This window comes from Homarus americanus, unplaced genomic scaffold, assembly GCF_018991925.1.
Source record: "Homarus americanus isolate GMGI-L3 unplaced genomic scaffold, GMGI_Hamer_2.0 scaffold40856, whole genome shotgun sequence".
Classification (NCBI taxonomy): domain Eukaryota; kingdom Metazoa; phylum Arthropoda; class Malacostraca; order Decapoda; family Nephropidae; genus Homarus; species Homarus americanus.
In genome coordinates this window covers 8,274,575-8,287,842 of record NW_024734615.1, presented here as the reverse complement: position 1 = coordinate 8,287,842, position 13,268 = coordinate 8,274,575, and the positions used below count along the sequence as shown (strand labels likewise).

General features: G+C 41.9%; 1 protein-coding gene across 1 annotated transcript; it reads right to left on the bottom strand.

Annotated features, from left to right (window-relative positions):
* Positions 1–3,947: 3,947 nt before the first annotated feature.
* On the bottom strand, positions 3,948–10,433 carry LOC121870311 (serine/threonine-protein phosphatase with EF-hands 2-like; the record flags this gene model as incomplete). The annotated part of the gene is given in 5 exon segments (XM_042372093.1): positions 3,948–5,277; positions 5,496–5,580; positions 6,128–6,297; positions 7,307–7,440; positions 10,315–10,433. Coding segments are annotated over 5 exon segments (828 nt in total), but the record flags the coding sequence as incomplete, so codon positions are not given.
* Positions 10,434–13,268: the final 2,835 nt, after the last annotated feature.

The following is a 13,268-nucleotide window of genomic DNA, read 5'->3' as shown; positions in this document are numbered from 1 at the left end:
GTTGGTACTGGTGATTGATGGTGCTGGTTCTGGTGTTGGTACTGGTGATGGTGGTGGTTGTGAATTATTGGTACTGGTGATGATGGTAGTTGTGGTGTTGGTATTGGTGATGATGGTGGTTGTGGTGTTGGTGCTGGTGATGTGGTGGTGGTTGTGGTGTTGGTACTGGTGATGGTGGTGGTTGTGGTGTTGGGACTGGTGGTTATAGTGGTGTGGTGTGGGTACTGGTGATGATGGTGGATTTGTTGTGTTGGTACTGGCAGTGATGGTGTTAGTTGTGGTGTTGGTATAGTGATGGTGGTAGTTGTGGTGTTGGGACTGGTGATTATAGTAGTTGTGAATTGTTGGTGCTGGTGATGGTGGTAGTTGTGGTGTTGGTACTGGTGATGAGTGGTGGTTGTGGTGTTGGTACTGGTGATGATGGTGGATTTGTTGTGTTGGTGCACTGGTGATGATGGTGGTTGTGGTGTTGGTGCTGGTGATGTTGGTGGTTATGAATTATTTGGTACTGGTGATGGTGGTGGTTGTGGTGTTGGTACTGGTGATGGTGGTAGTTGTGGTGTTGGTGCTGGAAATGGTGATAGTTGTGGTGTGGGTACTGGTGATGATGGTGGTTGTTGTGTTGGTACTGGTGACGATGGTGGTTGTGGTGTTGGCACTGGTGATGATGGTGATTGTGGTGTTGGCACTGGTGATGATGGTGATTGTGGTGTTGGCACTGGTGATGATGGTGGTTCGCGTTATAAATCAACTTGTGTGTGTGAGGAGACACAACTGGTCTGTACAGTCTCACTTTATTTCACTATTTGTAGGAAGTTTTCTTAAATTAGGGCAGATTTTTTCACCATGTTCATGCCAGCTCTCTGTAAATCCCAGAAGGTTTAGTACAGTACTTAGGACAATGCTTACCTACTGAGGACAATGCTTTCTTACTGGGGACAATGCTTTCTTACTGAGGACAATGCTTTCTTACTGAGGACAATGCTTTCTTACTGGGGACAATGCTTTCTTACTGAGGACAATGCTTTCTTACTGAGGACAATGATTACCTACTGAGGACAATGCTAACTTACTTTAGGACAATGCTTACCTACTGAGGACAATGCTTATTTACTGAGGACTCTAACCGCTAGTAATTATATTTCTGGATAATTTATTGAGATTAAAAGTGAAATAGTTGAATAGTGGATAAGACATTAGTTTATAGTGTTGTAGATAGTGAGGTTGATGATGATAGTGGCGACAGGTGATGATGGTGGTGGTGGTAGTGGTGACAGGAGTTGATGGTGAGGATAGTGGTGGTGACAGGTGCTGAGGGTGGTAGTGGTGGTGGTAGTGGTGACAGGTGTTGATGGTGAGGGTGGTGGTGGTGGTGGTGGTGACAAGTGTTGATGGTGAGGGTGGTGGTGGTGACAGGTGTTGATGGTGAGGATGGTAGTGGCGACAGGTGATGATGGTGAGGGTAGTAGTGGTGACAGGTATTGATGGGGAGGGTGGATGGTAGTAGTGGTGACAGGTGCTGATAATGAGGTGGTGGTGGTGGTGGTGACAGGTGTTGATGGTGAGGGTGGTGGTGGTGGTGGTGACAAGTGTTGATGGTGAGGGTGGTGGTGGTGACAGGTGTTGATGGTGAGGATGGTAGTGGCGACAGGTGATGATGGTGAGGGTAGTAGTGGTGACAGGTATTGATGGGGAGGGTGGTGGTGGTGGTGGTAGTGGTGACAGGTGCTGATAATGAGGGTGGTGGTGGTGACAGGTGTTGATGGTGAGGGTGGTAGTGGTGACAGGAGTTGATGGTGAGGATGGTAGTGGTGACAGGTATTGATGGGGAGGGTGGTGGTGTTAGTGGTAGTGGTGACAGGTGCTGATAATGAGGGTGGTGGTGGTGGTGGTGACAGGTGTTGGAGGTATTCACGTGCTTCGCCTTCCTCCTGGTCGTCTTTTAGGCTTAAGAGAGTTTACCTGACTTGAAGGACGTGTAATTTGGACTTAGTATCTGCCTAAGATCTCGTCAACACAACCACTTAATATAAAAATTTGTGTGAAATGACGTAACCTTTTATTTTTAAGCAACTGCACACCAAATTACATAGCGACGAAGTGTGATATTAAGAGTCTCCACAAAATGTTAAGGGAGTCAACCTAAAATTATTCTAGAGCCTTTGTTGTACCTTTATGGAACCTTCCTCCTAACTGATAGCAGCATCCTGCTCGTTAACCCATCAGCTATTGGTATAACTGCCACACAACACTGTACTCTACCTGAAATCATATATTTTTTGGTATTAAACTAGAATTTCTCCCTTGCAAAGTCTAGCGAATGTCAGGTTAAAGCCGTGGTGAACTGTTGAGACACCTCGACATACCCGGTGCCGAAAATATTCTAGGTACTGCATGCGATAGTTCGACCAAAACGTCATTGAAAGCTTGATGGCGTGCTGAGATTACCCCTCGGAATAAAAGATTAGGTTAGGTTAGGTCAGATTTGGTTAGGTGAGGTCAAATTGGGTTAGGTTAGGTCAGATTAGCTAAGGTTTATTTTGGTTAGCATTTGATCGAACTGCACATGCCTAGAACATTTTCAACACGGGGCACCCGATAACTAACTCACTCCTGAAGTCATGTTATCAAATATTATGTTCATCGAGAAGGTGCTGCGGCAGTATGTCTGTGGTGCTTCACTGCGCCACATCGGGTGTTCAGGCCAACTAGAGCTCCACATTGTTTATCATCACACCTGAGTCATAACATAATGCCCTGTTATTATCATAATTGGATCTTCAAGATATGAAACTTTAACATTGGGTTAGATATTATTAATGAACGTTACTCCGCACACTGAATTCCCTCATTCCGTGTTCTAGGTCAAGTGAATGTTCTTACTGGTTGTCGTAATTTCACGCTCTAATCACTTTCTTTTAACTTCGTCTCTGTTGTCAGTACAGCACGATCGTCTAAAGTTGTCTTGGCCTGAGAATTAGGTATTGTCACTTATTTTAATAATCAATTATGTAGCGGATGATAATAGTGTTGGTCTTGACAGTCACTTCAGCAATGGCTTGTGTGGCGGCGTTAATGTCAAGCACACTTTGTAATAACAAAGGCATAAAAAGAGGTGACACTTTATACACATCAACAGTGAGAACGAAAATACTGTATATATTTATTGTTAGTCTTGATGTTTAGAACTGTAAAAGAGAATTAACGGAAACATGTTACAGGTTTATGAGAAAGGGGCGGGAAGGTTGTAGGTAGATTTGCCAGGTTCTTGACCTGTAATAAACCTGACCTAACACACCTGGCCAACGCTTAAGGTGCTCTGCTGACTTCACCACATGTACTGTACAGTTTCCTCCACATGAACGTACCACAGCCTGGGAGTATGTGATGGCTCGGGTATGAGATGTGGCATAGCAGCGCCGTAATCATGGCTGAGGGAATGGGCGTGAAAAAGTTAAATTACCCTGTTTAGTTTGCATGGCCACACATCAATGCTGAATAACACTTATCAAATGGATGCTTTATTTGTTTATGCTATGCAGCATTATTGTGTAGCCACGACCGAGTAACTAGGACTGAACTACGGGGAACCGGCAAACAGGGTAATCCATGGGTTCACGCCCATGACTACATCTCGTACCTGTGCCCTCACACACTCCCAGGCCATTGTAGTGAACGTTCATGAGGAGGCAATTGTACGTAGATCTCTCCTCACCTCTTCTCACAGTGATATTACCTACACAATACTTCTGATTCACCTACAGTACTCCTGCCTCACCTACGGTACTCCAGCCTCACCTACGGTACTCCTGCCTCACCTACGGTACTCCTGCCTCACCTACAGTACTCCTGCCTCACCTACACCTACAGTACTCCTGCCTCACCTACGGTACTCCTGGTACTCCTGCCTCACCTACAGTACTCCTGCCTCACCACCTCACGGTACTCCTGCCTCACCTACAGTACTCCTGCCTCACCTACAGTACTCCTGCCTCACCTACGGTACTCCTGCCTCACCTACGGTACTCCTGCCTCACCTACGGTACTCCTGCCTCACCTACAGTACTCCTGCCTCACCTACAGTACTCCTGCCTCACCTACGGTACTCCTGCCTCACCTACAGTACTCCTGCCTCACCTACAGTACTCCTGCCTCACCTACGGTACTCCTGCCTCACCTACGGTACTCCTGCCTCCTCTATAGTGTGCCTGGCCACTCAACGTAGTTTTCCTCTTAAAACTTAAACACCCTTCATAGCGGTTGCGGCGGCTGATTACAAGAAAGAGTTAGAAGGAATTCGTGATTCATAATGTTGAAAAATCGTCTATATCTAACTATAGTGGTACTAAATTCTCTTATAAAATGTAATAAAATGTAAATATTCTATAAAGCAGAAAGTTGCCAGAATGATGACAACTGCTGGTAGAGTGAATTTGTGAGAATGATTAACTGGGTAAAACACGCAAGGTTGTTTAGGGTTTGTGTTTAGTCAGAAGAGGTGACAAACATAAGCTGTCTCACCTTCACACACGTCTTACATATCATAAAATTCGCTCATAAACAGAATTAATCCGGTGACCAGTATCTGTTAGTAGTAATAAGTTAGTTTGGCCAGGACCCCCACGACGTCGCTCTAGTTCAAGTGTTCACAGAAATCTTACTTCTGACTGAACAAACTGATCATAAAAAACAGCCTTCATCTTTGCCCAAAATGACGGGTTTAGAATGTATGCATCACTGAGTGAGAAAAGAGCAGTACTACAGGTAAACTGACGTAAAATTTTCTATGTGCACAACCAACATTTGTAACACTTTTGTCCAAGTCATCTCAGGTCACTACCTCCTCACGCACATGTAGGAGGGAGGTGCGGGGGTGAGCAGCTCCTGGCGGTATTGTATGAGGGGCGAGGTACACACTGGGACATACACACTGCAGTAGAAAGTAGTATATAGTATATTATCGCTTCTTATGGCTGACTTGTTCGCATTTAGTGTTTTCTGCGTCGATGTGCAGTTCGGCGTCGCCATTCTGGTGTTCATTATCCTCGTCATGTTCGTCATAGTCATCATCGTCGTCGTCATCCTCGTCGTCGGCGCTCCTTCTCGTCGACTCCACAATACGGAAACACTCTAGAAATTCGTTAAAGTCGATGTATCCATCTTTGTTGATGTCGATGGAGCGTGCCAGGTCGGTGATCTCCTGGGTAGAGATAGGTACCTCGATGTGGCGGCTCAGCAACTCACACGTCTCCTTGAACTCCTCCATGCTGATGTGTCCTGAGGGCGACATGTGTTATGTAATCTGTTATACAAAATTACTGGGAGACTTATACTATTATATTGCCGCAGTTTGTGTCCCACCACCACCCCTGTACTCGACTGTTCTCCTGCGTGTCATCTCGTGTAACCAAATTTGAAATTAATAAGAATCATCAGTTATAATTATGGCTGCTTTACACGTGTCTCACAAAAGTTGATGGAGAGAGTAAACTCACCTGAGTTATCCTTATCGATGAGTCTGAAGATTGTCTCGAGGCTGCTCTTGTGACGGTACAGCGCCTCCACCACTGTAGGTCCACCCTGAGGACACACCACAGTGTTACTCTCACATACATACATACATACATACATACATACATACATACAAACATACATACATACATACCCTATACTATATAAGTGTAAGTGGTGGACAACTCAATATAATAGTTTGGGACATCTGAATGGGAGTGAATGTGTGTGCATGATTACTTAACCAATACACTTGACGCTACTAAAGAAGAAGTCGTTCAGGTCACCTACAGTCGAGCTCAACAGGAATATAGCGAACCAAAGCGAAGTTTAATCTTACTCTAAATCACTACATCACCGTCAATATGTACAGTAGTTTGGCGCTCTTATAATCACAAGAGCCAGATGTAGACAGTGATGGCAGACATTTACTCTTGATTTTGTCATAACACAGCCACAGCTCTGGACAAACTTTCAGTGCGTGTTTCTAATAAACATTTAGAGTATCTCTTCCTCACATGTTAAATAATACCTTCAAGTGTTTTAATATTACCCATTTTGAGAGAATCACAACTTCTCATAAGTTATTCGCCTAGCATCTCACAACACAACCCACCTTAACAGCCAGGTCTTTCTTGATGGTCTCGTCGCTGAAGGTGCTGCGGTAGTTGACTTGGCCGTTTGTAGGATGAAGAAACACCAGTTTGTCTTTCAAGACACGCCAGGGCAGGTTGAGTTTACTCTCCTTCTCCATCACCTCCACCCAGTCTCCAACACTTATGTAACCTGTAAGGGGATCAGCTGCAGGTGTTAGGCATCCCGAGGGGGGGAGGACGTGAGGGTATTATGATGCTCACTGCCCCGAGTATTTACCTAAATAAAACTAATGAAGGTTCTATACACCTGTCCATTCTCTCATGACAAATTCATGTCGACAGTTCCAACATTTGAGTATTTGTTTCTAAAAACAAAAGTGGGTACATCGTCACTTAATGCTGAGAGAACACTTTTAAAGTTTAAGATTAAACTTTTTCCCAAAGGATAACTTAAGCAAGCACTGTCTAGAAGATAACTTCCTCTGAACCTAATGTCGTGACCATCCTCGTCTTTTGAATGTCATATCAAACTAAAGCTATACCTGGCCTTTCAGACTGTTACGAGGAGCACAGAACCTTTACGGATCCCCGTCGTTCTGCAAAAGGAGCCAAAACATCATATCTTCATCTATGTTGTACTAAACACTCACTAGTTGCCTGTGCTCTAAATTTCTTACCATTATTCCACTGCGTGAACGCCATCGAAAACCTTATTTTAACAACCTTTTTATTCCACTGCCGGAAATCTGTTAGAACCAAGCACCTCATCAGGATTGTTCTTGTCCTTCCACTGTCTAACACACCAGACTAAGTCTTATTGTGTTGACGCCATCCGAAGCGTAGACCTTCCTTGTCTTGTACTGCTCGAAGCCACTACGAGCACGGGCCTCACAGTCTTGTCGTACTTAAAGCCGCTAGTACTGTAGCATGGTTAATTGGTTATCACCTATTTTGTCTTCCTAAACGTTTCTAGAAGCAACAGTCCCATCAATCTTGTCCTGCTGCAAGTCACAATGCTCATAAACTTCATCTATCCGGATGCCAGCACGTGTCCATTTTCTTAGGAGGGAGTTACCATGAGTGTGGGTCTCACCTGTTCTGCTTCTTTACTGGTTGTCAGTCATAACCTGTGTATTGCTGGCAGCTCGTCAGGAGGAAGAATCTCATCTGCTGGTAACTACTAAAAGTGTGAAACTCACCTGTTTTACCCTTGTCCTTCTGTTGGAAGGCCTCGAGAAGTTTGGACCTGGATGCGTGAATCTGACCGCGAAGTTCCCTGAAAGCTGACGTCTCCATCCTACCTACACGTTCACGGATGGTCAGCTTCCGAGACCTGTCAACGATGCCCCGATTATCACCAAGAAGGAGAAATAGTGAAAAGATGAGGATGAAATGATGAAAGATTAGATGTGAAGAGTAGACTCTATAAGAAATGACATTTGTAAGTGCAGTGATCTCTTACAGGCTGTAGCTGTAAACGTGAGGATGGTGCAACAGATGATACAGAAAAAAATAGAAATGTAATCAGCTAGCATAAGAATAATCTCTTACACATATTATAAGTAAATGAAAATCCACATTGTCAAAAACAAAGTTGTTCAGCAGCAAATCATGTCTTTGTGGCAGAAATTCCTCAATAATGACAAATTTCTAACACATGACTTCGTTGCCTCAAGGGGTCTGTACATTCCTCTGCACACTGCATTCATTATTAAGCACATAATTAAGCTTAATACTCTCCTAATGATTAAGCTAATATTTCTTAGACAGATGGAACGGCCAGAAGTATAAGTTGTCTTGAACATATAGCTGACTCGCCTTATTCAGTCAATCAGAGTCGTCCACTCTAAACGTTCTCGGGCTGTTTTTACCAATCCTGCAGGTTTTATATATCTCTGGGGACTCAGTTTTTAATTTCATTCGTACATCCTAGTCTCTACCTTCCCCTGTCCCCCCTACCCTCAACTTTGCCCATTAATATTTCTGTTATCTCCTCACCAAAGTAACTCATTTTTATTTTTCTGATCATTTCAATTATTTCTCTTGAAGTTTTTGTTAATCTTAGTAATTCTTCCTTTGTTTTCCTGTAGTGTAGCTTATTCTTATTCATTCACTTATAACACCACATTACAAAGGACGTTAATCTCTTTCTGGTGTCTGCTGAAAGTGTCCACGCTTTTGTTCCATACATCAGTCTTGCCATATAGTCATTAAGCAGCCTTTTTCTCAATTTGAAGTTAATGTCCCTTTTCATTAAGTCTTTTACATTATTAAATGCTGTTTTTGCTTGTCATATTCTTGTTTTGATTTCTTCCGTATATCTACCATCACAGCAAATGTTATTTCCCAAATAAACAAAAATTTTACTGGCCTACCATAATTTTTGTTTAGGATTTATTTTCAATTTAGAAACAACCATTACTTTATTCTTTGCAGTATTAAATCTTAAATCATATTCTTCACATTTTTCCACTAATCTGTTAACGAGTCCTTGTAATGCCTCTTCACTATCAGTTATAAGTGCAGTATCATCTTTCTTGAGTTTATTTGATAGCACAGTACTTTAAAATTAACTTTCAGTCCTCCCTTATCACTTATAACTTCTCTCATTAAGAATTATGAATATATATTATACAAAGATGGAGATAGAACACGGCCTTGTCTTATTCCTGTCTAATTGTTCACCCATTACTAACACTGCAGCCTCTAATATCTCCTTCATTAATGCCTAATTTTTCCAAGATCTCTGTTGTGGTTTACCTAATCAAAAGCTTTTTTCAAAATCAACAAGACAGATACATATTTATTTTTGGGGGGGACATCTAAACACTTTTCACTGAAAATTCTCAAACTAAATATAGCTTCTTTAGTTCCTGTTCACTTTTTTAATCCACTTCCTCTTCAGATAACTCACTTTCTATTCTAAACTTTATCCTCGAAGGCTCCTGGTCTTTTAGGTAATAATACAAATATTGATTTCATATTTTAGTCAAACATTTTATCCCATTCTTGTCCATTTGCTTTATAAATTCTGCTGGAAGCTGATCAGCCCCACAAGCCTGATCATTTTTCATTTTGCTCACAGCTGCCTCAACTTCTGTTTCTAGAGTTGGCATTTCGATCTTTATTTACTTTTCGTTTATTACCTTTACGCTATCCTTATCATTGTATAGTTTTTCTACGTACTCTGCCCATCTCTCTTTTACTTCTTCTGCCTCACTAGTCAGGAATCTAACCCGGACCTGTGCAGGCGAACAGGGAGCACTACCACAGCATCATAAGGACAACAAAAGCTATACTAGGCTTTGTTGTATTTCACACAAAGCCTGCTCCTTCGTTAAGCAACAGGACCCTCCACCGGGGATAGCTAGTGCCAACTATGTGGTCGCAGTAGCATTATACAGACTCCAGTTAGAAAGCACGAGGCACCAATACATTTCAACAGTCCATGTATACCCGGACTTCAATATACAAACAACTCGTTAATCAGGATCAGAAATCGAACCCGGGGACCTCTGTATGTGAACAAGGAGCGTTACCACGGCACCACAAGGGCACCAAAAGACGAAGGAGCTGGCTTTGTGTAAAATACAACAAAGCCTAGGATAACTTTTGTTGCCCTCTAGCAATGCTGAAAACCTATTTTCGTTTTCAATTTCATATTATATCCCTGCTCTTGCTTTGAGCTTACCAAAATCCCTTTTGATTTTGTTCATAATTTAATTGTTTTTGTTTTTGAAGTTTTAGTCTCACTAAACTCATTACTGGGACGTCCCCTGACCTGCACTCTACCCCTGGATTGGTCTTGGTTCGGGTTATTGAATTATATAATCTTTCCTGAATTAAAACAACAGTAGAAATCACAAGTGGATCTATTGAAGATATATGGTAGAAGTAAATTCCTCACTTTATTATACAATATTCACACTTGTGTCCTCACACCGAAGAGAGTTAAACATACTGACAGGGAGAATTATGGGAGGGCGGGGACTCTGTCCAATAAGAAACAATGTTGGTAATGATAGCTGAGGATAATATTATGAACCGAAAAGGCAGGATAACAGTCAATTATATAATAAGAGTGTGTTGTACTGGTCCATGAAGACACCTGCCCGCTGATGATAATTATTGATCTACATGCTAATGTACAATGTGTGTGTGTGTGTGTGTGTGCGCGCGTGCGCAAAGGAGGGAGGTTATAACTTACTTTAACTCGGCGGTATACTGGACAAAGTGAGGTTCGAGGTTGGGTCCCTGTAGCTTGACGTAGGCGCCTCTGTTGCTGCCTGCCTCGTAATAGTTGGACGCCGAGAAGATGGTGAGACACTGTAGAGTAAAAATGTCTTCTATTATCACATATTGGTGTCAGTCAGAGCTGGTTATAAGTCAGTCAGTACTGAGTATAAGTCAGGAAACTAGCAAACAGGCAGGTACTACCGCCTGGCAGGATATTGAAAGTATAATGTGTTGTCTGATAGTAGACCCTGCTGCCATATGGCATCACAAAATTGTGACTAAGTTCCAGGTTGCTGATCTGTCTTTCTGCCTCATTTACACACAATTGCAGGGTCTCAGTTGTTTCTCTTTTTGACAACACAACATATTATAAAGTTTCTCATTCTTGATTTGATAATTTTCTTCCATTTTTGTATTTCTTTTTGGTTTATTCTTTCGCCCCTCCCGTTCCCGGCTACGATATGCGACGGTGACCTGTGCCTACTGGGCTACGGTGACCTGTGCCTACTGGGCTACGGTGACCTGTGCCTACTGGACTACGGTGACCTGTGCCGACTTGGCTAATTCCCTTAAAAAAAATAATACGGACTGTTCTTACTACACTACTGGTTGCTGTTATTATACTGTTGACTGTTGTTACTACCCTACTGATTGTTGTTACTACCCTACTGACTGTTGTTACTACCCTACTGACTGTTGTTACTACACTACTGACTGCTGTTACTACCCTACTCATTGTTGTTACTACCCTACTGACTGTTGTTACTACCCTACTGACTGTTGTTACTACACAACTGACTGTTGTTACTACCCTACTGACTGTTGTTACTACCCTACTGACTGTTGTTACTACACAACTGACTGTTGTTACTACCCTACTGACTGTTGTTATTACACGGATGATTGTTGTTACTACCCTACTGACTGTTGTTACTACCCTACTGACTGTTGTTACTACACTGACTGTTGTTACTACCCTACTGACTGTTGTTACTACACTGCTGACTGTTGTTACTACCCTACTGACTGTTGTTACTACACTACTGACTGTTGTTACTACCCTACTGACTGTTGTTATTACACGGATGATTGTTGTTACTACCCTACTGACTGTTGTTGACTACCCTACTGACTGTTGTTGTTACTACACGTTGATGATTGTTGTTACTACCCTACTGACTGTTGTTACTACCCTACTGACTGTTGTTACTACCCTACTGACTGTTGTTACTACCCTATTGACTGTTGTTACTACACGGATGACTGTTGTTACTACCCTACTAACTGTTGTTACTACTCTATTGACTGTTGTTACTACCCTACTGACTGTTGTTACTACCCTATTGTCTGTTGTTACTACCCTACTGACTGTTGTTACTACCCTATTGACTGTTGTTACTACACGGATGACTGTTGTTACTACCCTACTGACTGTTGTTACTACACGGATGACTGTTGTTACTACCCTACTGACTGTTGTTACAACACTGCTGACTGTTGTTACTTTATTACTACCCTACTGACTGTTGTTACTACACGGATGACTGTTGTTACTACCCTACTGACTGTTGTTACAACACTGCTGATTGTTGTTACTACACAACTGACTGTTGTTACTACCCTACTGACTGTTGTTACAACACTGCTGATTGTTGTTACTTTATTACTACCCTACTGACTGTTGTTACAACACTGCTGATTGTTGTTACTACCCTACTGACTGTTGCTACAACACTGCTGATTGTTGTTACAACACTACTGACTGTTGTGACTACACAACTCACTGTTGTTACTACACAACTGACTGTTGTTACTACACTACTGACTGTTGTTACTACACTACTGACTGTTGTTACTATACAACTGACTGTTGTTACTACACTACTGACTGTTGTTACTACACTACTGATTGTTGTTACTACACTACTGACTGTTGTTACTACACTACTGACTGTTGTTACTACACTACTGACTGTTGTTACTACACTACTGACTGTTGTTACTATACAACTGACTGTTGTTACACTACTACACTGTTGTTACTACACTACTGATTGTTGTTACTACACTACACTGTTGTTACTACACTACTGACTGTTGTTACTCACTACTGACTGTTGTTACTACCCACTGACTGTTGTTACTACACTACTGATTGTTGTTACTACCCTACTGACTGTTGTTACTACACTACTGATTGTTGTTACTACACTACTGATTGTTGTTACACCCTACTGACTGTTGTTACTACACTACTGATGTTGTTACTACACTACTGACGTTGTTATTATTACACTACGACTGTTGTTACTACACAACTGACTGTTGTTACTAATTACTGACTGTTGTTACTACACTACTGATTGTTGTTACTACACTACTGACTGTTGTTACTACACTACTGACTGTTGTTACTACACTACTGATTGTTGTTACTACACTACTGACTGTTGTTACTACACAACTGACTGTTGTTACTACACTACTGACTGTTGTTACTACACAACTGACTGTTGTTACTACACTACTGACTGTTGTTACTACACTACTGACTGTTGTTACTTTAACTACTGATTGTTGTTACTACACTACTGAATATTGTTACTACACTATTGACTGTTGTTACTACACTACTGACTGTTGTTACTACACTACTGACTGTTGTTACTGCTCTACTGACTGCTGTTACTGCGGTACTGACTGTTGTTACTACACTACTGACTTTGTTAATATATCGACGACTGCTGTTACTACATTACTGACTGTTGTTATTACACTGTTCACTGTTGTTACTACACTACTGACTGTTGTTACTACACTGTTAATTGTTTTACTACACACCATGACTGTTGGTACTATGCAACTGACTGTTGATATTACATTGCTGATTGTTGTTACTATACAATTGACTGTTGTTTCAAACAC